General features: G+C 41.3%; 2 protein-coding genes across 5 annotated transcripts in view; both read left to right on the top strand.

Moving 5' to 3' along the window:
* LOC103176619 (RNA-binding protein 5) overlaps window positions 1-9779 on the top strand; it is a 29982-nt gene extending 20203 nt beyond the window's left edge. For both annotated transcript variants that reach the window (XM_007890270.2, XM_007890269.2), the window contains 11 exons: window positions 1220-1299; window positions 1998-2076; window positions 2183-2274; window positions 5103-5267; window positions 5463-5609; window positions 6267-6353; window positions 6563-6754; window positions 7070-7144; window positions 8076-8176; window positions 8432-8561; window positions 9455-9779. In XM_007890270.2, the coding sequence (XP_007888461.1) occupies window positions 1220-1299; window positions 1998-2076; window positions 2183-2274; window positions 5103-5267; window positions 5463-5609; window positions 6267-6353; window positions 6563-6754; window positions 7070-7144; window positions 8076-8176; window positions 8432-8561; window positions 9455-9580 (1274 nt within the window). In that variant the 3' untranslated portion in view covers window positions 9581-9779. The remainder of the gene's footprint in view (window positions 1-1219; window positions 1300-1997; window positions 2077-2182; window positions 2275-5102; window positions 5268-5462; window positions 5610-6266; window positions 6354-6562; window positions 6755-7069; window positions 7145-8075; window positions 8177-8431; window positions 8562-9454) is intronic.
* Window positions 9780-11571: 1792 nt separating this feature from the next.
* LOC103176618 (RNA-binding protein 5) overlaps window positions 11572-25473 on the top strand; it is a 29428-nt gene continuing 15526 nt past the window's right edge. For 2 of the 3 annotated variants that reach the window (XM_042339476.1, XM_042339474.1), the window contains exons 1-9: window positions 14414-14533; window positions 16402-16471; window positions 16830-17181; window positions 17972-18127; window positions 19117-19189; window positions 19952-20025; window positions 23231-23317; window positions 24248-24308; window positions 25336-25398. In XM_042339476.1, coding sequence (XP_042195410.1) covers window positions 16455-16471; window positions 16830-17181; window positions 17972-18127; window positions 19117-19189; window positions 19952-20025; window positions 23231-23317; window positions 24248-24308; window positions 25336-25398 — 883 coding nt within the window. In that variant the 5' untranslated portion in view covers window positions 14414-14533; window positions 16402-16454. Of the gene's footprint in view, window positions 11646-14413; window positions 14534-16401; window positions 16472-16829; window positions 17182-17971; window positions 18128-19116; window positions 19190-19951; window positions 20026-23230; window positions 23318-24247; window positions 24309-25335; window positions 25399-25473 lie in introns of those variants that run through there. The other variant, XM_042339475.1, reaches the window with a different exon arrangement.

Here is a 25473-nt window from a genome sequence, read left to right as displayed (position 1 = left end):
ACTTTATAGTATATTCAACAACGTGATAAGGTGCTATATCAAATGCAAGTATTAATATCAATTGCTCTTTGACCTCTGCTTGGCACTTCTCCACAATAGTGTGGCTGAGTTTGGGATTCTGGTTGATGAATCATGGCTGGGAATCCAGGTTTCTCAAGATATAATAATCGTGCTTACATTTGGTATAGCACCTTTCAGATTGGGATGTTGTCTCAAAAAACACTTCACAGGATATACTGTAAAGTGTGTACCTTGGACTTTGTGCCTAATGGGTAACGTGGCAGCACAGTCCATTGGAAGTTCAAAGCTTTGCACCCACTGGATCAGGGTTGTCATTAGGAAATGTAATGGTGGCACTTTTATTTCTGCCTAGTGTGAATTTGATTTCCTTCTTTTCTTTTGTTTTCTACTTGGTTTTAGTTTTATTATTAATAGCATTTCTTTTTTTTACTAATTGTTACAGGGTTTTTAGTCAATCTGGAATCTGACATGTGGAAACCCATCACAATGCTTGAGTATCCAAACCAGACAGAGTTCCATATATGTATGCCACCTATGCATGGAAATTTTCCCGTCTGGAATGGAGTGTGCATTCTCTCCTGGGGGCGGGGTGTATCTTGCTTACCTAATTCTAGAAATTCTAGATCCCCAAACTGTGTGTTAGGGTACTTTGTGCCTGGCAAGCTTCCTGCTACACATATAGCTGGGATCACTGCCTGTTTGGACTTTGGCTTGCAGCGTTAATAGGGGCCTCCCAGTTCAAGTTGCCAGTTCAAGGTCTTGCCAGTTCAAGTTCTGCTCATGAAACAAACTGGCTGGTGTGACACCAACATTGAGTTGGAGTGCGTGGATCCACCTGGCTGTGTAACTGGTCTACCGAGACCACCAAAAAAGATCAGTTTTGATTCTGGCATTCTATTGTAGCTATAACATTCTATTGTAGCTATATTGTACATAACCTTGTAGCTAGTCTAGCTCTAATGAAAGCTTCAAGAATACCCCACTTGCCCCACTTGCTCTCCTTGCCCAAGAGTTGTGTTTCTTACCAATCCTAAACGAGAGAAGAATGCTCTATATCCTATTGGAAATGTAGAGCCTCTGTAACAATTTAAACTTCACCTACTGCATCTCCATGATTTGCTCTTGACTTTTAACCTGCAAAAGAGTGTTTAATATATAGCATAAAATAACTTAACAGATACTTTATTCGACTTGACAGCTGCTCCAACAAATGCTGCTTCCACTGCAGTCTCCCAGGAAGGTCCAACCTACCAGCCACAGAATCAACAAACACCTGAGGTAAGCTAGGGCTTTCCTATATGTTGTATTTTTTAGGATTTTTAAATCGCTTTACATGAAACAATAAAGTCATATTCTCTCCTGGCTATGTTTGGGATCTGGCAGACAGCAACCTAATGAATAGTTGTCATTTCACTCACACTTGCATGATACATTATGAACTCTGCCTCTAAAGGTTTTAACAAACTGAAACTTGATCCTCCTTCTGTCTCTCTCTCCCCCCCTCCCCACCACCACCTAACCAACAACTGGAAGAGTGCACAACGTTCTTCTTTAGGTCTCTTCAGGTAGCTTCTTTGAAATATGAGAATAGACTTGTGGTATACAAGGTGTGCAGTCCACTTTACAGTATGTCCTGTGAATCCTTTGAGATACCCTCCCGACATAATAATAATCCTTGCAATTGATATAGCGCCTTATCAGATCGTCAAGGCGTCTAGGAGCATTTCACAGGTTTACAGTGAAGTTTTTTTTACTGTATATTTTGTGGATGGAAAGAGGCAGCCAGTTGGCGCGCAGCCTGCTCAAATGTTTGATCCAATTGAGAGATTAGATAGTTAACCGCCCATAGGTGCGTATAACTGTGGGGTAACTCCCTCCATTTACACCTTACAAATGACCAATGAAAGTTGACTTTTGCCATCATTGATGAATAAATAATTTATAATGCTTTTATAAAGGAAAAAACTATATTTCAGGCAGTGCAACCGTGCCAGTCCCAGCAGGCAGAGGCAAAACCAGCTGAGGTTTCTTCAGACTCCAAAGAATCAAGTTTTCGTGAGTATTTCCCAGATCTTGTTGCCTTTTACAGTGTTGTTTGGCTTTTTAAATACTGTATCATCATTGTATCTTGCTGAGGAGTCTTTTTTTCCTTTTGGTCCAGCTGTACCAGATGTGTCCACTTACCAATATGATGAGTCTTCTGGATTTTACTATGATGCACAGACTGGGCTGTACTATGATGCAAACTCACAGGTATGTACATTACCTCTGGCGATGTAGCAAACCAGAAAACCTATAGATAACATTTGTTAGGATTTTTTGTGTCCTTAGAACTGAATTTTGCATAGAATGATACAGCATGAAACAGTCTAGCCTGTGCGAATGTTTTACTCCACATGAGCCTTCACTCCTCCTACTCCCTGCTCCTATTTTATCTACTTAAACCTAACAACCTACTGAAGGTGGAATAATAGAAAATGATGATTTTTTAAAAAATTATTGATCTCCAACTTGTGTTTGCACCTGGCTCAGTGGTAGCACTCACATCTCTGAGTCAGAATCTGTGGGTTGAAGCCTCATGTTGGGACTTAGAATCCTATTGAAATCACATTGACACTCCAATGCAGTGCTGGCAGTGTATTGCATAGTCGGAGGTGTGGGGGGCTCTGGTCCGGCGAGCCGGAATTTTCGGCAAAGTGTAATTGTAATGCCGTTATCGGTATTTTCAGTGCTGGCTTTATCGGTGCCAGTAAATACTGGTACTGACGTTGCAATTGTTTGAATCCTGCGAGGAGAAGATAAGGAAAAGACTATCTTCGGATTCAAATCGAGTGAAAGTCAATATCCCTGGCCCCTGAAGGCCAGCAAGCACAGTGAGGTGGGGTCGCGCACTAGGAGAGTGGGCTGGTGGGAGTCTGGAAATATTTTTTTAATTTTCCATTTGGGGTCCGGTCTGGCTAGATACAAATTCTGGACACCTGGAATCCAGTAAGCTGGGGGGGGTTACTGTACTTTTTGTACCATTTTGTTACTCTTTGTGAGAGCGAAAGCATCACTCATTCTGACTTCAGAACTTTTTCTTACTGAGGATGATGATTATTGTAGAAAGGATGTTAAAGTGGTTCTGCCCCTCATTAAAAAGCTGCATCATGTTAAAAACTCCTTTGGTCTGTGATGAGAAACCATGCACCACTCTGATGAATATGTGATGGATACATTAGAATGAATTCTGAGACTGGAGGTAGCACTACAATGCAGTGTTGTGGGAGCATTGCATCGTCAGCGGTGCTGTCCTCAGATGAGATGTTAAACCGTGGTCCCTTCCTGCCTATTCAGATGGAAGTTAAAGATCCCTTAGCACTTCCAAACTGTGTAACATTCTTATATACATATTTACTGCTGTATTTGCCTACAAATATATAGTTATTACCGTTAGCAGAAAAAAAAACTTAGAAGCACTTTGAGACGTGTTGACCTAAAGCACTATTGTCAAATGTCGAGATCATAGAATCATAAAATTGTACAGCATAAAAAGAGGCCATTCGGCCCATCAAGTCTGTGCCGGCTCTTTGAAAAGAGCAATGTAATGTCAATCCCACTCCCCAGCCCTTTTCCCATAACCCTGCAAACCCGTCCTCCTCAAATACCGTCCACCGCGTTTTTAAAAGTTGTTATCGAATCGGCCTCGACCACCCTTTCAGGCAATGCATTCCAGATTCGAACAACTCGCTGCATGAAAAAATTTCTTCTTACCTCCCCTCTGCTTCTTTTAGATACTATTTTGAATCGGTGACCTTGAGTCCGATACACCCACCAGTGGAAACAGTTTTTCCCTTTCTAACCTATCAAATCCCCTCAAGATTTTGAAGACCTCTATTAGGTCTCTTCGTAACCTTCTCTGCTCCAATGAAAATAATCCTCACCTCTCTAGCCTTTCCTCATAATCAAGGTCCCTCATGCCTGGTACCATTCTTGTAAATCTCCTCTGCGCCCTTTCCAATGCCTTAACATCCTTCCTATAGTGTGGTGCCCAGAACTGGGCGCAGTATTCTAACTGAGGCCTAACCAGTGTATTATATAGGTTAATCATAACCTCCTGACTCATGTACTCTCTGCCCCAATTTATAAAGCCTAGTATCCCATATGCCCTTTTTACAGCTTAATCTACCTACCTGCCACCTTCAAGGATTCATTTACCTGTACCCCCCTTAAGATTGCATTACCGGCCTATATTGCCTCCCCTCATTGTTTCTACCAAAATGCATTACCTCTCATTTCTCCACATTGAAATTCATTGCCATGTGTCTGTCCATTTTACCATTCTGTTTGTCAGATTATTATTATTTAAGAGAAACTTTTTCAAAAGACATTTTCCAACATCAAAACCATGTGTTCTCTGTGTAGTTTTCATGTGTGCTTGGCTCATGACTAATCCTAGTCCATGTTTCCACTAGGAATTTTTTTTTGCACAGTTGCACTTTTTTAAGCAAGCAACTGACTTGGTTTGCGTGCATGAGAGCCTACAAATTTGAGCTGCACAAAAACATGAATAAAGTTATTCCTACTATAACAAGTTTGTGTTACCCTGAATACCTTGTAGGTAAAGGCAGCAGTAACAGCATTAAGCCACATAGAAAATGATACATTGGTACCTGTGCTAATTGGTCGGGGGTGCTAAAATAGATCTCGGCTCTCTTGGTTGGAGCAAGACATTCCATTCCTGGTTTGCTATTCAGTGTGAACTGCTGAAGTATGTTTGTGTGTAGATGTCAGGTTAGGAACAGTATCAAATTTGTCTTTGATCGCTAAAACCATCCTACCCCCACCAGTCAAATTGCCCCAGCAGTTATAGTCAAATCTCACATGTGAATGGTATCCACTTGGATAAAGTTCCAAAGAGTACCTGTTGGAACTGTATCAGAGTTAGAGAAAAGAGTTCCAGCAGGTTTAGGGGAGGAGAATTGACAGTTCTTATCGGGGAAACAAATGGTTTAAAAATATAAATTCAACGATGTGACAATACTTATGGACATTTAATTTAAGATTGACCCTGCATATTCCAATAATTCACATTTTTTCAGTACTACTACAACTCACAGACTCAACAGTACTTGTACTGGGATGGAGAGAAACAGACTTATCTGCCTGCCCCAGATTATACTGCACAGCAAAATGCCAACAGTGGGAGCAAAAACAAGGATGGAAAGGAAAGGAAGGATAAACCAAAGAGCAAGACAGCACAACAGGTGAGCCACTTTCTTGGGATAAAATTGTTGTGATGTTGATAAAGTGTTACTGAATTCCAGTTTTTCACAACTACTGACTTAGAAATTAAACTTAATTTGACCTGCAATAAAAATGATGTATTAGTTGAGCATATTGATATTTAAAGGAAGTGCATCTATTTAAAGTGCAGGCTAATGGGAGATTTTTACTTCCAGATTGCTAAAGACATGGAGCGATGGGCTAAGAGTCTGAATAAGCAGAAAGATAACGTCAAAAACAGCTTTCAACTTGGTATGTTCAGAGAGGAAGAAAGAAAAGAGTCTGCAGCTGCTGATGCAGGATTTGCTTTGTTTGAAAAAAGGGTATGTTACTGCATTTTACATGGCTATGGGAATTTTCACAGATGAGGGGTGTATAGCAACTGTGTTTATATAGTGCTTTTCATGTCTGGAGGCTGTGGGGGAGGGGAGGTGACAACAACAACAAAATCACATTTGTAGAGCACCTTTCATGTATTGTCCAAAGACATGTTCAGAAAGAAAGGTCTTATAGTGGGCTTTGAAGTGGGGGCGAGGCAGAGAAACTCCAGAATGGAGTTTGAGAGAACAGGAGCAAACTGACTGAACTGTGATGGTGGGTTAGGCCAAATGAAGGAGCTGAGTGGAGGGAGAAGCCAGGCTGGTAAGGTTACAGTTAAAAACTTTTAGAAATGTCAGTAAATTCAGGAGGGAAGCTATGAAGACAAAGATGATAGTTGAGAGGTATAAAATGTAACATTTTTATTAATTTAAGACTACCAAGATGGTCTAAATTCTGTAAATTCCTTTGTTCAGTAAAATACACACAGGGGACCTTTTCTTTAAGTTGTTCTGGTTTATTTTCTACTGAATGAAGTATAGTCCACATAGCTCACTGAGGTTCTCGAATTGCTGAAATCCAAAACTGCCGCTCTGTAAAATAGATTCCAAAAAAGGCCTGAACTTTTTTTTAAACAAGAACAAAATTCTGTTCATTTACAGGGAATGATGGAGCGGCGTCCAATGGTACTCGAGCCTTTTAGTGGGCTGGCAGAGCACCTGAGAGACGATGAAGAAAGTCCACTAAAGGTTTGAGCATTTGTTTCTAATCTTTGTTTTATTTCTGAAGTCTCGGATATTTTTATCCTGGCCGTTTCCTCCTGTCTTTTAACAAATCTATAATTAACTATAATTTTAACAAATCTTTTAACAAAATTATCGGGTTTGTATATTTAGGTCCTAGGTATAAAACGTTCTTGCACTAATTTCAACTCAACCTTGATCATTTTTTCTTGTAGAGGAAGGCAAGCCCACTGCAGGGTCTTGTGGCAGCATACAGTGGAGAGAGTGATGAGGAAGAGCAAGAGGCAACAGAAGATCTAGAGGGGAAGCTGACCGATTGGAAGAAAATTGCTTGCCTCTTGTGCAGAAGACAGTTCCCTAACAAAGAGGCACTGATACGCCATCAACAACTCTCTGACCTGCACAGGGTAATGAGCAGAGGCTTTTTCAGCGGCTTGCTTACCAAAATCTGTAGAAATCTCTTGTACAGTTCTGTTTCAGAACATGAAAATAATGGAGATCCAGATCATGGTTTTGAAGACCTTGACCAGTACGAGTAAATCCCAATTAGATGATGTTCAAGGCTGTTTGGGGAAGGAAACAGGAATATTGAAATTGAAGGATAATGAAACAGCATCGATCTCAACTTTGCTGTGGGCATCTATAGCGCAAAAAATGTCATGTTGTATATTACATTTTCATAGTTAAGCTGGGTGGCCATAAATTGTGTTTCTCTTCTATAGCAAAATTTAGAAATCCATAAAAGGAGCAAGATGTCCAATAGAGAGCTTGAAGCACTGCAAAAGACAGAAAGTGAGGTAAGTCCAGTGATGATCTAAGCAGTAAATGAATGAATTCTGGTCACCATGTTTAGTAATGGAACATCTGGAGGGGAAGCTGACAGATTAGAGGAAAATGGCTTGCCTCCTGTGCAGAAGCCAGTCATCATAGTATGGTAGCCAGAATTCATAGCAGTAATTATTGTTTTTCCTGTCCTAGTTAATCCACGTGCTTCATAAAGAATAAACTCGACTTGTGTGATTTCCCCCCCACAGTATGTAAACCAGTCTTGTGCATACAGATATGAAAGTTGCGGGTTCAAATTTTGCTGGGCAGGGCAGTACAATTCTTGTATTTATATAGAGTCCTTTATGTAGCGTCTCAAAGCGCATAGCAGTGGCAGAGATTGACACCAAGCTGAGGAAAGAAGAGAGATGACAGTAAACACCTTGAAGAGAAAGGTCTCCCAAGCGAGGAACTTCAATGGTTGAGGAGTTGTAAGGCTCATTGAGGAGTTGTAAGACTCATTGCCTCTGGATTAGGGGGGGGGCAAAAACTCAACCATGGTTTTCAGTTTTAGTATGTCCAGTGTCCCCTGCTGCCAAGTGCATATGTGTCGATGTGGGCTGAGATGTGATCAGGCTCGTTGTGATTGCTCTGTGGTCAAAAGCAATCTAGCCTCTAATGTCAAGTTCACAGTAAGAATGGCCACTTGGGCAAGGTTACCAGCATTCAGGGAACCATCAGTGCAGAAAAAGGTAATTGAATGTTTTCAGGAGAGAAAATGGGAATGGAAGAATTGCTTTGTGTGCCAAGACTGTGAGATCAAACTGTATTGGAGAAGCAGCATAATCTTGTTTCTATTTTGGAGCAGATGTTGTAACATTTCAAAATCACATTCTAACTTTGATATATTGCAATCCTCTCATTGCCTCAATCATTGTTATCTGGTTCCCTTCAAATTAAAAGATGAAGTACAGAGACAGAGCAGCAGAAAGGAGAGAGAAATATGGAATCCCAGAGCCTCCTGAGCCCAAGAGGAAGAAGTTTAACACTGCTGCTGCAGTAATGTAAGTACAACCAATGTGATGAGTGAGGGAAGTCATCAAATTATATTGTTGCATTAAAATATTAATTAAAAGTCGATCTCAGCCAAGTTTAGCTTCAGTTTCTTTAAGTTATTTTTCTGCCGCGTTGTAAGTGTGTTTCTTAGCAACTTGAACTTGCTTATTGACAAGGGTGAACTGTAACTGTACAATGGGTCAGGATAACACTTTTGAATGTTAATAGGGACTAAAAACTAAAGCGTGGCTTTGTACCAACAGTGATTTTGAGCAGCCAACAAAAAATGGTATTAACAGCGACAATATTGGGAGTCGGATGCTGCAGGCTATGGGCTGGAAAGAAGGCTCAGGATTAGGTCGCAATCGGCAAGGTATTACAGCTCCCATACAGGTACGGTTCCCTTTCTTATGCTGTGTATTTATTGACCACTTTGTTGTTTGCTGATTGTCTTCAATAAGAATGGGAAGTAATTAATCAGTTTTGAGTGTTTTATTTTGTTGAAAAGTATTTTACAATCGAAACCAAGCATTGGCTTTCCTATTGGAACTTTATTTCAGGGTGCCTGTTTAATTTTGTTACTACTGGATACATTTGTATAATTGGCCACTGCTCCAGATTTGCACTCGCTACCTTTCAGATTTACGTTTTATCTCACTTTTAAGCTTTCTCTTCTTTCCTTTTTTCTTTCGCTTTGGTTTTTTGAATTAACCCTCACTTTCTTGAAAATTGAAGTACTAATGTTCTGAACTATATTACTTCCTTAGCCAAATTTACCTAAATACAATTCTGATCAATTTGCTACTGATCAGTGTTTGTGATGTTCCTGGCACAGATGCAGTTGCCTGTGAACATTCGCGACACTTCAAAGTTTTTTTTATTAATGACTCATATTTTGACATGAGCTACTGTACTAAATACAACTTATTACTATTAGTTTGTGTATGTGAGAGTGGCAGAAATTTGATTTCAGAACATGTTGCAATGGTATTTGAGCTTCTGCAAATACATGTTCTTTTCCACGATAGGCATCACTGGAGCAATATATTGCTTTGGTAATTAGAGTGCTAGGAGGAGAGATTAAATCTGATCGATTCATTGGATCGACTCATTCAATCTGAGAGACTCAATTTCGGTCTTGAAAGTGGGAATTGATCTGTCCCACCAGCGGGCCAATTTGAGAAAGGCATCAAGTATATGATCATCTATTGCATTCCTTCCAGTTTTGAGGGGCGGAGGTAAAATGCCTTGCTGTAAATTTTAATGTTCTAACACCTAATTTACAGGCTCAAACAAGGATGAAGGGAGCTGGTTTGGGAGCTCGAGGAAGCTCGTATGGTGTCACTACTTCAGATTCATACAAAGACGCTGTTAAAAAAGCTATGTTTACGAGATACAATGAATTGGAGTGATCTGAGAGCAGTTGTAAATATGTAAATACATTTCCTATTTTTTTGTTACATGGTATTGTACTAAGCAGTGCAAATTGTCTGTAGGAATTTTTTGTTTGTTAAAATTATATTTATGCCAAATGTACAATGTACATTTTGTTTCAGCCAAATGTATAATAATGTACCTACAGTTTTCTTTACAAATAAATTTTGGAAAGAACCTATTGGTGTTTCTTATTGTACTACAATTTATTTTTTTAGAGAACTTCGCAATTCATAAGGGTGTAATCTGAAAAAAATCAGTTTCTTGGATGCATTTGGTGAAGGCACAATTGGGAGTGATCTGAGAATTATTGTAAACATAATTACATTTCCTACTGTACAGTCTGCATTAAGCCATCCAGGAAAGATGAGGACATAGAGGGTGGTTTGGCCTATGAATAGACTGGAGAAACTGGATTGTTTCCAATGGAACAAAGAAGGTTGAGGGGTAACCTGATAGAACTCTTTAATATTATGAAGGGTTTTGATAGAGTAAATAGGGAGAAATTATTTTCTTTGAGCGGTGAGTCAGTGACTAGAGGGTGTCGATTTACAAAACAGATAGCAAATGTGGAGGTTGAGAATTTTTTTCACGCAGTCGTTAGAATACGGAATGCCCTACCAAGAGTGGTGGTTGGGGAAAAATCTAATCAGCTTTCAAAAGAGCCAGATAAATACAGAAAATGTACAAACTACAGGGTTGTTGCTCCTGTCAACATCTCATTGCCAGCTCTGACCTCACCCTCCCTGGCCTATTCCAAACTCACTGAAAGGCACTTTACAAATGTAATTTTGTTTTGAACCATTGCGCCACCTGTTCTATCTTAAGCTCTCCTTCCTCATTATGTTCTGCCCCTGACCCAGACTTCACTTCTCCACCTTATCTCACCATATACTGCTGAAATCCAGTTATTGCTGCCTGCATTGACTTCAAATGCCCACCCCTGATACTTCCTCTGTCCATCAGTCTCACTGTCGCTCACATTAAAACCCACTTTAATGCCTACCCCAAGTAAAATTATTCCTTCACTTCAACATTGCCTGTGAGACTTTGCTGGCTGCCTCGTTTGCTATAAGTATAATTGCTACACTTTACAGTAAATCCTGTAAAGTGCTTTGAGACAAAAAGGCTCAACATCAAATGCAAGGATTGTACGACTTTTATTACACCTATGGTAACCTCACCCTTTCCTGTCCCATCCCCCCATCCGACCATGATTCTATAAAATACTCCGAGAGTTTACCCTGCGTGAAGGGAGCTATATAAATTAAACTTGTAATAATAATAATAATCCTTGCATTTGATATAGGGCTTTTCACGTCTTCTAGATGTCTCAAAGTGCTTCACAGAATAGACTGTAAAGTGAATTGACTGTATATTTGTGGGTAAAATGTGACAGCTAATTGTGCACAGCAGTGTCCCACAAACAGTCGTGGATTGAAATGACCAATTACTGTTTTTTTTCTTGAGGGATTATTATCAGGTGTGTGGAGAAACTTGCCCAAGGTCTCTCGCTTGCAAAGTGAGTGCTCTAACCACTGAGCTACAGAACTCGTTAACCACTCGTGCACCAAACCCGGGCCCATTGTCAATGTTGCCAAGTTGTTTTTATTATATTCAGCTTCGGAGAGAAAAAAAAGGCTTCAGGTGGGTGCCTCATTTTTAAAATTAAAAACTTAAAAAACTTCAAATCTAGTTTAATTTCTGGCCATCCTCCCCATTGCCCCAGCCCAGGGCACTGCCCACTGCCCCAGGGCACTGCCCACTGCCCCAGGGCACTGCCCACTGCCCCAGGGCACTGCCCACGGCCCCAGGGCATTGCCCACTGTCCCAGCCCACTGTCCCAGGGCATTGCCCACTGTCCTAGGGCACTGCCCACTGCCCCAGGGCACTGTCCCAGGGCACTGCCCACTGTCCCAGCCCCGGGCACTGCGCATGCGCTATAGCGTCGCCCCGCGCCGCTTGCTGGGTAATGTAGTTGGACTGCGAGAGTCTGGCGCGCAGACGCTCGGCCACGCGGTGCGAGGGCGGCGGCGGGAGACGGTAAGTGCGACATGATTGTGAACCGGGTTCGAAAACAACACCCCGCCGGCCCCACGTGAGGGTGCGGCCGCTTTCATTGGGAAAGCCGAAGAGAATTTATGTGTAGGAGATAAAATGGAGTCCAGGAGAACTGCAAGATGGCGGCAGCGGCCTCCCGCCCCCAATCGTCTGCCCAACTGTCTGTACGGCATCCGCCCAGTGACTGTCTTGCACAGTGCTTGTGTGACCCTTCAAATATAATCCCTTCGATAATTAGGCCACTCAATCCACGGCTGTTTGTGGAACACTGCTGTGCACAGTTGGCTGCTGCAGTTGGGGAGGGGGAGAAGCGGGGTCTGCTTGGAGCTGAACTGGCTCCGCGGTGATATGCCTGACAAGGGAATGTCGGGATCGAGCCATCCCTCTGGCGGTCTCGCTGGCCCGGTTCCTGAGGCGGGTGGATCCGCAGTATTCCAGGGCACTGCTGATGACAGTGGAAGAGCAGACTAGTTACTGGGGGCAGGAAATTATCCAACTCAGCTCCTGATAACCCCACAAGCCAAAGCCCTAACGGGTAGGGTGGTCCTAACCGGACAAGCAGCGGGAAAGCTTACCAGACAACCCACACTCCGGGGTCCCCAAGCCTTGGCTCTTGCCAACCTGAGCCTAATAACTTTTAACTTCCACCTGAACAGGCAGACTGATGTTTATTATTGATACGTATTAATTACCAAATTGGACTAACTTCAACCAAATGAAACATATTGAAAATTTGTAGTTTGACATTGATGATGCCCAGTTAATCCTTACAGAATGAACACAGTGTCAATTCCAGTTTTCCTTCCTGTACTTATTTACAGGTTACATTTCCTGTGAAATATATTTTTCAAAGTGGTTTTCAACTGAAAAATCAGTTGATTTAATTTTTATAGCCCTTTGCAACAACTTGCACTTATATAATACCCTCCACACAAGTTAGTGTCTCAGAGCTCCTAACAGTGGCGGAGCCTGACTCTCGAGTTGGGGATGGGGGCTTGTGGGAGGTGGCTGTTAGCACGGTCGAAGAGGAAGGTTTTCAGGCAGGACTTGAAAAAGGGGAAGGGGGCAAGGTGGAATGATTGACGGAGAGTGTTGCAGAGTTTCGGGTCGCAGTGGCTTAAAGCCCGCCCTGCAATGGTGGGGCGGAGGGTGCAAAGGATGAACAGGAGGCCAGTGCCAGTCGAGCAAAGGCGCCAGGTGGTGCATTGGGCAGTGAGGAGATCGGAGAGAGTGAAGGGATTTGAACACGAATGTGAGGATCTTGAAGTCGATCTGGTTGGTGATGGGAGAGCCAGTGGAGCCTGCCCAGAACTGGCGAGATGTGGGTACAGAGTTTGGTCCGGGTAACTATGTGTCGGGCAGAGTTCTGAACGAACCCCTCCAGAAATAAAAATCTTTGTGATGCCATTTGTCATTGTGATGTCACATTATTGTAAATAACTTAAATATTTTGCCTGTTTTTTTAACAAAAGTGTAATAACATTTGGGGATATTTATATGTAACTAAGTGCTTTGATATGATAAAACTATAGATGCGGGAAATCTAAAATCTTTAATGCCTTCCTCAATTCACTAAATTATTCTTTAACTTTTAGAGGGAATTTTATACAGTGAAAGTACATTCAATGCATATTTATACTGTATATGTAATCCTTGGATTTGATATATTATGGTTACTTTTAGGTCTGAGAATTTTAATGTTTAAGTGTTTGTCAGAAAATGAGAATGAACCCAAATATTTCAGGCAAAGGATGCCATGCCTTTTGTCTGCTCCATGTATCACATTGCTGGAGGGAGATTGCTTGCTGTTGAGGTGCCACAGGGTGGGGGGGGAGGTGCCCCTGTCATGGTGCCACGGGTGGGGGGGGAGGGTGCCCCTGTCATGGTGCCACGTGGGGAGGGGGGGGGGAAGGGTGCCCGTCACGGTGCTGCGGGTGGGGCGGAGGGTGCCCCTATCACTGTGCCTTGGGGGGGAGGGTGCCCCTGTCACTGTGCCTTGGGGGGGGAGGGTGCCCCTGTCACGGTGCCTTGAGGGGGGGGGATGGTGCCCCTGTCACGGTGCCTTGGGGGGGGTGGGGGGATGGTGCCCCTGTCACGGTGCTGCGGGTGGGGGGGAGGGTGCCCCTGTCACGGTGCCTGGGGGGGGGAGGGTGCCCCTGTCACGGTGCCTTGGGGGGGGAGGGTGCCCCTGTCACTGTGCCTTGGGGGGGGAGGGTGCCCCTGTCACTGTGCCTTGGGGGGGGATGGTGCCCCTGTCACGGTGCCTGGGGGGGGGGGGGGGGGTTTGTGCCCCTGTCACGGTGCCTGGGGGGGGGGGGTTGTGCCCCTGTCACAGTACCTTGGGGGGGGGCGGGGGGATGGTGCCCCTGTCACGGTGCCTGGGGGGGGAGGGTGCCCCTGGTGGGGGGGGAATGGTGCCCCTGTCACGGTGCCTGGGGGGGTGGAGGGTGCCCCTGGTGGGGGGGGAATGGTGCCCCTGTCACGGTGCCTGGAGGGGGGGGGAGGTGCCCCTGTCACGGTGCCTGTGGGGGGGAGGGTGCCCCTGGTGGGGGGGGAATGGTGCCCCGGGGGGGGGTGCCCCTGTCACGGTGCCTGGGGGGGGGGAGGTGCCCCTGTCACGGTGCCTGGGGGGGGGGGAGGTGCCCCTGTCACGGTGCAGTGCCTCTCCTGTCAGCCGAGACTCAGCAACACAAGTCCCAGGATGCAGTGGGCATTGTACTCTCAGCCAATGGGCGCGCTGGTGGCCGCACAGCCTGCCGGGTAGCTGTGCCGAGCCGGCGCCATCTTGTGGTTGTGCGGTGATGGCGGAGAGAGACTGCGGTCAGTGAAACTCCGGTCACATCTCCGTATCGAACGGTTAGGGTAAGCAGGTAAGGTTCGTGAGCGGCGGCGACGGAAGAGAAGCCGTACAATGCGGGTCGCCTCAGAGGCGCTGGAGCGCGGGCTCGGGTGGAGGAAAGCGGGAGGGAGGTTCGGGAAAGTTCCAGCCGCTTCCCTCCCTCCGCGACATAACAGTCATCGTTCAATGGCCACACTTCACACTCAACACTCGCGCTCTTACACTCGCTTTGGTGTAAGACAATCTGATGAGAATGTCTAACGACATCAATTCCTCCCCACCAACGCTTTCAAAGTCGAATTCTTTCTGCTATAAATTTTTTTTCTGCCCGCGGTAACTCTTCCTTCGGCTACAATTTGTAAACAGAGAAAGTGAAATCGCTTCAGAGAGAGAGAGAGAAAATGGCCGAAAGCCGTCCGCTTCCAATCGGCCTCTAAACCTCCTCCTCCAAATCCCGCCATCTCGCCCTCTCCCTCCCCACTTGTCAAAATCTACCTTATGATTTTTTTTTCGACCTCGTTTTTGATCAAGTTCCTCTCCCCTACTTTGTCTCCTTTTCACAGACAAAGGGGAAAAAGATCGTTGAGACCAAAATGCTGCCTTTACAAAGGCTCAGCGGGTCCCCGACAAGAAAGGTGCAATGCAAATGTAGAATCGTTGACCACTTGTTTACGATTTCGACAAAGGTTGAGTTTTCAAAATGGCTGCTGCCCAAAACGACAAAATGAACTGAATTAACACTTTTTGGAGGAATTATCATTGTCTCAAATAGTTTAACAAATATTTGCTGTAGGGTGTACAGTAGTGTCTTTTTTGTAAGCACGTAGCCATTTTGTTTACCTGGAGACTCACAAATGAGTATGAGAATTAATGACTGATATTGGGAGAAATTACTTCCTCTTTTTTAAATAATTTCTTAAGATCTTACACCATACAGAACTGTACATGTGTCAGTTTGCACTGTTGAACTGAAATCTCAGCATGGATGTTGAACCTTTCCTGCGTCTTGGGATGTCCTCGAGACGCGAAAGGCGCAATACAAATGTATACCTTTAGATTTTTTTATTCTTGTTCCTTGTTTTGCTGAAGCTGGGTTCTTGGCAGTATGTGAACGGTAATCACAGTTGAGCCTAATTTTCTCTTCTGAAAATACTGACTTTACAAGGGCTCAGCGGTTTCAGATAATAACCCAGTGACAGCCTAGAACGTGTCTGTTGGCAGATTATTGAACCATAGTGCAGCACAAGCCAGCTTCCTCAATCAATATCCACATCTGTACTTTCCTATAGTAACAGTTAGTGTTCTGAGGATTTGGCTCAGTCTAATGTGATTTCAGGTAGACTTGACTTGAAGAGGTACAGTGTAGCTTTTGATGACCTTTCTATTACAATCCTCGTTTCTCTTTGAAACCTCGAGCTTGCATGCCTGCCTGGCAATATCACGGAGTTCAAGACAGTTTTGTAATTTTTTTTCTGGCTAAAGAGCAGTCTTTTTTGCACTGCTTGGAAAAGTTACCATCACTGGAACTTTTTTCATGCAAAGAGTTTGACTTGTAAAAATCCTAGTAAACAAATTTAAACAGAATTTGAGTCAGTTAAGTGTTGTAAAATATGATACCTCACTGAGAAATAATGATATGATAGACTTCTGGTTTTGTTGTATGAAAAATATTTCAGGAATACATTGCTGACCAATGCTTGTGGAAAAGAAAATACAGTGGAAACGTTTATAGGACATTGAGTTAGGTCCAGTGTTGTGTTATAAGTAAAGCACTAAAATGTGACTGAAAGAATGCTGTAAAAATGATTACATTCAGTCAGCTACATTTTTTCATAGTTCATTAGATAATACGTTGGGATAACTAACCTGTCAGTTTTGATCTTTTATCATATTTTCCAGATTGCCAATCCAAATTATTTTGAAACCAATCTCGCAAGTGAGTCTCTTCAAAGATGGGTTCTAATAAAAGGTGAGTTACTTAGAACCAAAGGGCTAATAGTGAACCTTTCCTCTCACTTTCTTGATCCCCCTTTCAATACCTTTCACCTTTAATTCTCAACCTTCCTTTGTGGCATTGTATTCAGCAGATAGGTTGATATGTTAGCACTTTTAAATCCATAAATATCACATGTTTACATTTTTTAATTGATACTTGTCTTAATATACACTATGTTTATGTGTCTTTATGTTTAAATAATGTATATTTACAGGATATATTAAAAACAACTTGTACTTTACCACAATTTAATTGTGACCTTAATTGTCAAACCCTTTGTCTTTCTGTTGTTCTGTAGAAATATTATTTTTATGATGTTCTTTTTCTGCAGAGTAAGTAGAACTGAACGGAATGGAAGGTACGGCTCTGATCAGATCAAAGACCACGCAGATTCTAGAGACCGAAGAGATCGCAACTCCAGGGGCTCAGACCGGGACTATGACCGGGACTATGACCGAGACTATGACCGTGAATATGATCGGGATTATGATCGGGATTATGATCGAGAGTATGATCGAGAGTATGACCGAGAGTATGACCGAGAGTATGACCGTGACTATGACCGTGACTATGACCGTGACTATGACCGGGATTATGATCGAGACTACGACTACAGAGGTTCCAATGACGACCGTCGTAGTAATCGTCGACACCAAGACCATCGGAGCTCCGAAAGTTCTGAGGTAGATATAACAGCATTATTTCAAGTTGACATTGTGAAAGTTCTTCCAATTTGGATGAAAGGAAATTTGTAGTACCCGTAGGTATGCTTAATCCTGCAAATAGGTGCCAAAAGTGGGTAAGTGTTTCATTCCCATTACTGACATCTCCTGTGTTAGATTTCTGTGTAAAGTGTAGAGCTTGGCTTTGTTGCTTGCACAATCATCACTAAAAAAAAGGTCTTGCATTTTTCTAGTGTTTTATGACATTGACATATCTCAAAGGCATTACAGCAGCTACATTTGGTTAACATTCCATGGTCACTTGCATATGCGTGACCCTTGAGAAATATCTGCAATTGTTATAGTTTATCTTGGCACTATAGTAGTACTCTGTTGCAATAATTAACACAGCTGGAGCTTTCTGATTCGCCTTTGCAAACCACTTCCTTTTAAACTGTAACTTAATATGGAATCCTTGACTTAAATTTACAAAATGTTTGTGTTCTCTAATCTGTTTGCAAGTCAGAATGAGTAGCAAGAATGAAGAGGGCTACCTCTGAGCATCTGATAGATGCAGAAATTATCTCCTCAATATATAAAATTCTAATCTTATAATATTTGAAGCTTGAATGTATGATGTTTGAATCTCAGTCATATTTTCTTTGCTTTTCAATCCTGGGGACCGTATTAAACTATGGTGAAAGAAGAGTTATTTGGACAAATACGACTTAAAAATGTAGATACTGGATTTGGATTGGTTATTGGTAAGTGAACAATCGTAACTCAGTGATAACAAATCTGCTTATGTCAGAGGCACCAGGAAAGAAGAAGCAGTGAGCGATCAGATGGCGGCTACCATTCAGATGGCGACTACAGGGACCAAGACATCAGGAATGACCTGAACAATGATAAAGAAAGCAAAACTATTATGTTGCGAAGTCTTCCATCATCTGCAACCGAGGATGATGTAAGTCTTATCTGTTTCTTATGGTTACTTTGTGCATCATGATGACCATTGACTTTCTTCAGCCCCTTGGGACATTCTCCCGACACGAAAGGCGCTATATAAATACAATTTGTTGTTTTAAAATATCGTTGGGTATTTTTCTGAAAAACAGAGTTATATGCAGTTATTTTGTTTGCTGCAAATCCTGCATGTTCTGTTCTTGGTACATCTGAGCACATCTGAGTGGGAATCTCTGAAGGGATGGGAGCTCTGTTGTGCAATAGATCAAAGTGATTACCAGAACAGTGATTTAGAATTCGGCTTAACAAATCCACAGGCAGCATCACTGGGGCATTTGAAGTTAAGATAGTGGCACTGGATGACAGTTAATATTGATAATCTTGCTGTTGGTTTCGCACCTTATCACATCTTTTCGACGTTCACAGTTTTCTGAAAAGTGTAGTCTGCATTTCACACAGCAAAGTGAAACAAATGACCATCTTTTATGCCTGGGATTTGTTGCCCAGGATAGTATCATGGGATCTTAACCACTCACCTGAACAAGCAGGTGGGACCCTGCTCATTTGGAGGAAGCTTCTCCACCAATGCATTGCTCCCCCGGTTATGTATTGGAGTGTCAGTTTAGAATATGAACTCAGTTAGGTGGAAAAGTATTATCCACTGAGTTAGTCTGACACCCAATTCAAGCAGCTACAGTAATTATGAAGTGTATAAAAGGAATGAGTAAACAAATGTTTTCTAGGCCTATGGTCAGTTGTTAAAAAGTGCTCAGTGTCTATCCTCTTTATTCTCTTTCCCTTTTTGGGAAGCAGTGGTTGCCCATTTGTATCCACTGCCATAGAGCATGTTGGATTTGCAGCACAATATTCTGCCATCTGCGCTCTTATCAAATTCTGGATGCAAGTATAATGTTCTTTTGTGCAATGTAACTTTGGAACGTCTAGCAGTGTAATTTGTATTGCAGTTTTCAGCTGTATTTTCTTTTCTAGATCCGAACTGTATTGGAGTCCTTTGATGGAGCTCAACCAAGGGACGTGCGGCTAATGAGAAGCAAAATGTCAGGTGAGATTTATGTTCCTGTCCAGGTTCCTCTTCCCTCCCTCCCTCAAAACTCCATTTGATGTACCCAGTGGCTGAATTAGAACAAGAATTTGCCATGGCTAAGGAACGTGAAATGTAAAATTGATCAGTTAAATTTTACTTTTAAGGTTATACAATGACAACGGTACTTTTTTTTCCTACTATAAGTAAGTAGCTAGTGTCTAAAAATTATGACTTAGGAACTTTTTTAAAAAACTGTCTGTTTTTTTAAAAAAAGTTCCTATGACATAAAAGAGCAGGAAGCAATCTTTTGCACAATGTCCTGTTTGTGTTTTTTTTGTTCCTTTCTCTTTTCCTTTTCTCCCATCTTCCTTTGTTGCTCCAATGTGATCTGCTAGTGTCTCCCCACCTCCCTTTATACATTATGCACATAGTAACAACTAAATAACATACAGAAAATGCAACATTAACTGGCACCAGGATACAGGTGCGTAACGAGTGGAATATCCTGCATTGAAGGTTAGTTTGTCATGATTTATGTGAAAAATGTTTTTTCATATGTTTCAGTATTGTTAATCCTAGAGTATGTTGAATTTTGCACTGTTCAATTCCTTGCCATGGCAAAGAAAAGGAAAAATGAGGTCACACAGAAACGCTGCTTCACAAAATTGTAAATGGAGACGCTTTGAAGCACGAGGGTGACTTGACAGATTCATCTGAGAATGGCTGCTTTAAAACCCATTGACTAACACAATCCCGTCTATATCTGAATGCTGTCTCTAGGTCAAAGCCGTGGTTTCGCCTTCGTGGAGTTTAATCACTTGCAGGACGCAACAAGATGGATGGAAGCCAATCAGGTTGCTTCATCACAAGTCTAGATTTCTTGGGAAAAAATAAAAAGGATCAAGTTGTCTGTATTTGAAATTGATGTAATGACACAGGGGGGAAATCGTCCAAAACGAGTGGATTTTTTTTGGTTTTCCCTGTAAAATTCTGTATGAATTGCATTCTTTGGAACTGATTACAAGTACAATTCATTAAATGTTTAAACCACAGTTACATCAACTATTCTTGTTGTATAAAACAATGAGAGTATAAGGGAAGAGAGTGGGGGGAGGGAAGCAGCTGTGCTCATACAAAATTTAATAAGGAAGAAAGGTACTTTTAAGGTTACGTCCATGTCTCAGAACACTTAACAATAGGAGTAGTAGACATTGGCATGTTGTAAGATGAATTTAGAAATGGGTAAAAGCACAATCCGAGGTGGATCTTTTGTAATTTTTTTGAAAGGGTTTGCAGGAGACAAACTGGCCTAAAGTCAATAGTTTAATGTAAATTCATGTGTTTGTATTATTATTTAAATAAATCTGAAGGTTTTTATAAGATTGCAATATTTAGTATAGCACTCTCATCCCTAAAGAGGATCTGAGGGTCGAGACCCCCAAACAGATGATGGTTCTGTTAAGGCAAGAGGACAGACTGAACCAGACAAGAGCAGTGCCAAGGCAAATTTTTCGTAAAGGACCATGTGAACATGTGCAAATTAAAGAGTGATGATTTTTGTGGATAGAAGAATGCAGAGCATGCCATATGATTGCATTAATTTTGCCTCCATCTACTGAATCGTGAGAGGGTTAGGGAGAACAGCAAACTTGATTCTGGCTTCTGTGGCCTTCTGTCTCCATCTGCTGGAAAGTATGCTACATAGCCAGACTTTGTAAGTCAGGCGACCTGAAGTCATTAATTTCATGTAAATTTATGTGTTACTTTATATTTGTGCTTGTTATCAGCTCTGCATATGTGGTTTATACAGAATAATCAGTCAAAGGCATTTTTATTAAAATACAAGTAGAATGTGATTGTGCACTTAGGATCACAAGCAGATTTTTAAAAAAAATCTCGAAAAGCAAGTTGCTGCTGAGCATAAACCTCAGCAGGGAATGACTATAAACAGATATTTAATTAAAATATTTTGATTATTTTTCTCTCCCGAATCTTACCTTTTAAGATTAGTCAGGTGATCGCCTCAGGCGTGCACTACTCTGAAACCAGGCACAATGCTAGATCTACAATAATTGACTGAATTGGTTCTGCTCGCAGATGCTTTATTCATTTCTGGTGACTAAATGGCCAGCATGGTCGTTTTTGTGATCCACACACTTGAACATAAGAGACCAACATGTTGGATGTGTGTGTAGATGCTCACTATTATGTAATTCAGACAAACTCCTGAAAACAGGGATTCTGATCCATTAAGCAACTGGCGCCTTAGCTTAAGTGATTGAAGTATCGTTACTGCCATTTGGGTATTGATTATAAGTGATCAGGAGAAATGTTACCAACCCATTGCTTCAGGGTAGCCTTCCAATGAATCTAGTTGAGATGAATGATGTATTTGATTTCAGCATTTACTTGAATGTTTCTGCTGAGTTGAAGTATGGCCCTTTGAGTGAAAGATTCTTTTCTACACTTTTTACCAGGCAAAACTGATTTGCACTGTCAGCTTATTTCTTACTGACTAAGATAGCAACATTTTGTGAGTTACAGTCTTATTAATAGCGACAATAAGGCTGCTTGGTTGAGGGAAATATCATTGGTCCAGCAGGTAGAATTGTTATTGGGGTTTAGGAGCAAAATTGGGCTGGGTTAAAGAGTTTATGTTTATTTCCTATTATTTTGTAAAATTTCATTAATTCATGGCTGCTAAAGCTGTCCACACATCAAAATTGAAATTGAGTTAAGTGAGGTTCGATTATGAAACGTTCTTTTAAGTAGGAAGATTTTGTTTTTGGAATGAGAACCACACGGTGAATAAATGTAGCTTCACACAGTAACATTGTATAAGTACGGCAAATTGCTAGTTTATTTACTACCCCAATTTGTTTTTTCAGTGTTGATGCGAATTTTTCATACACGCATTCATACACTTATTTCTGCAATTTTTGTTTCTGTAAATTGCTTTGAAACTATATGGTGTTTGAGGTGTGCAGTTTTGCTTCAAATCTGTTCAGATATTTCCCCATATTGACATTGACTAAAAATGCTACATATTGATATATAGTTCAGTATTTCCCACTTGTGCATTAGTTTGGGTCATCCCTTTTTGATGAACCATATCCAGCAGGTGCCTGACATACACTTCCACTGTTAGGACTACAGCTCAGCAGCAGCTGATGAGGATACACAGCTGTTCCTGACTTGTACAAAGTACATTATAAATTATTTCGAGTTTGCAATTTCTATCAAAACTTGTATTTTAATATAAATTTTGCAAACCCTTTGCACATTTTCTAATTTATAATAATGCTATGCTTGTGATGTTTTAAAACATTCAGTAATACCATCAACAATCTCTTCCTAAAACCATAGAGCTTGCTTTTTCCCCTGTACTTTTTGGTTTTAGAACAAAACATGTAATACCAATTTTATCATGTTCTATATTTGCATTGATGAACTTGTTTATAGTTCAAAATACAACATTTTTTTTTAAAAAGGCGCATAAAGCCACAATTATTATTATTAAGGACGAAAGTACCCAGGCCAGAGCAGAGGTAACTAAGTGATGTTAATTGCGCTTAGTGTTGCTTGAGCTGTACCTCAGATCTATTCAGGGATTTTAGATCAGGCAGTAGATTCCATTATTGGTGGGAATGTAAGACGCTAAAGTAACCACGTAGTCAAATTGAAAATCATGTTGAAACTTGATCCAAAAGGCTTCACTCGAAGGTGGAAAAAATTGTAATTATTATTATGCAAGTATTGACGAGTATGATACTGTGTGTGTGTGTGTGTGTGTGTGCCTCTTTAGACCGCTATGGTAATACCTTTCCAACTGGACCTTTTACGACTTGGCCTACTTCCATCTTACTGAAGACTAAATAGGATGGGCAGTAGGTAACAGTACTTCGGTCTCCTGGGCTCCCCCTTCCCGTTACATACATAAATGCATACATCAATCACTAATTTGGGAGAACTAACTCCCATCCTTACACGTGTGCACTGCCATGGGAATATTGACTATTTGCCTCGAAGGAATGCTAAATTACGATTTGTTTTTTGCAGAAACAACTGACTGTACAAGGGAAGTATATCACCATGCACTACAGCAATCCACGACCCAAGGCTTATGAAGACTGGCTTTGTGGCAAGGTATTTTTATTTGTGCAAATCGTATTGCCATTAGTATTTTTAATTATATACGTTTATTTTTAATTGTCGTTCCTCACTTTTGGGTGTCTTGAGCTGTAGCCTCTCTTTAGAGTGTGGTGCTGGCAGCTCATACTTAGCCCTCTGCCAGGACTTGTGTAGAAACCTCCATTGGGCTCCTTTTTCTTCTCTTTTATCCTTTCTTCTCTTCACTCGGCTCTCTTTCCCACCCCTAATTGAGATCGCCCTTTGTCCATTATCTCACCTAAGAGCATAGCGCAAATGTAATAATAATCTTTGGATTTGCTAGAGTGCCTTATTGAGGAACATCTCAGTGCTTCACATGTTCTTCTAAGAAATGGTAGTATGGCATTGAGGCATTCATCACATATTTGCACTACAAACTATATTCCCCTTCAAATACACAGTTACTACACATTAGAGAAAAATTTTGTGACGTGCTTTGAGACTAGTGTAAACGTTTGACAACAAGATAAGATGCTATAACAAATGCAAGGATTATCATTTATAAATAGCGCTCAGCCTTCAAGGATTTTCCCCACTGACAGCCAGGAGGTTTGCTATGTTTTGATGGTTTTTCCCATTTGGAAATTAATAAGGTGGTTCACCTGGATAAATTGTACTCAGTGGATGCTTGACATTGTTGGGATTATGAATCTTTGTGGACGTGAAAATATCTTGTTTATCCAACAAGTATGACAAAGATGCTTCTTTCATCTATCAAGTTCTCTTAGAGACAGTCTTAGTCATCCTAGAGACTTATCTCAGAAATTCTGTTAGATCTTGGTAATAGTGAGGTAATTTATCCTTACCCTGTTTTATATGTGGCATATTTGTTGTAAAAAATGTTTATTGAAATGGGGATATAACATCTGGAATTCATGAAATTATTTACTGTTTTTAAAAACCTAGTGTGGTATATATAACTTCAAGAGACGAGAAAAATGTTTCAAGTGTGGAGCTTCCAAGTCTGGTAAGTCGCTGTATTTTTGGACTGATGGCCTATTTTACCAATCATCTATTGGGAGAGCCCCCTTGGTTAAGTTTAAATGACATTTTCAAGCATTTCATTTTGTTATAGGCATTCCTCTTGAACAGTGTGCTTCTTACAATATGTGAATGGCAAGTTAGAACACTGCTCTGATTTTCTTTTTCAATTTTAAAATGATCGGATTTGTAGGACTAAAATTAGTTGCAACTTTGATCTTAAACAACAAACTGCATTTTGTTTGAGGGTTCCTCAAGAATTACTGACTTATCACAACCTGGAAAGTTTATTCCAATGGCATACCCAACTGGGATTTAGAATTGCAGCTGATAGTCTACATAGCAAACCTCAGATGGGTTACACCCTTAATTTCACTTAATAATATAACTTGTACAGCACCCTTCCTGCAAAAATAAACGCCTTGAAACATTTTATAATTGTGAAATCAAAATGAAATGAACGTGATACAAGCAAACACAGTAGCCACACTCTGCCAGCGACACTTCATGAACATTGAGTGAAATTAAGATGGAAGAAAATAATTTGAAAGTAAAAGGAAAAAAAGAGTGAATACATTGAGTGCAAGTGGGATTTGGATTCTTGCCACACAACCAGCTATTAATTCAGAGACATCCATCAGTGACAGGGTGATAAACCTTTTATGGTTATTTGCGTTCAACCTATGTATAAAGGGAGCTAACAAGGTCTGTACTCCAATCAGGTTTGATAGGAGTTTGTGATAATTGGGCACCAGCCCTTAGGAATAATTGAGCACCAATATAAAGCTGGGTACTTGGGAGTGTGAGAAGAGTGAAGAAAACAGTTGCAGAGGTAGAGCTTCCTTGTTAAACCTTTTTTTGTTTAAAACTATTCTGCAAGTTTTGTTTTTTGGGCATGTTCCTTTGAGATGGCCTTACAATGTAAAGGCATAGATGTAAATTATATTTTAGATTTCACACAATATCACTTCTATAATCACCTTCTCATGAGATTGTTTTTTTCTTTTGTTCAGAGTCGGAACAGGATCAGCCGTCTTCAGTAGACTTTCATCAATCACCCGACTACTACAGTGACAGTGAGTTCAAACAATTATTTTTTCAGTAATCGTTCAGTACGATTTTGTATGATTTTATGCTGGCCATCTGAGGAA

The sequence above is a fragment of the Callorhinchus milii genome, unplaced genomic scaffold, assembly GCF_018977255.1.
Source record: "Callorhinchus milii isolate IMCB2004 unplaced genomic scaffold, IMCB_Cmil_1.0 Scaffold12, whole genome shotgun sequence".
Lineage (NCBI taxonomy): Eukaryota > Metazoa > Chordata > Chondrichthyes > Chimaeriformes > Callorhinchidae > Callorhinchus > Callorhinchus milii.
The sequence above is the reverse complement of the archived record's forward strand: the minus strand, read 5'-3'. Positions and strand labels throughout refer to the sequence as shown.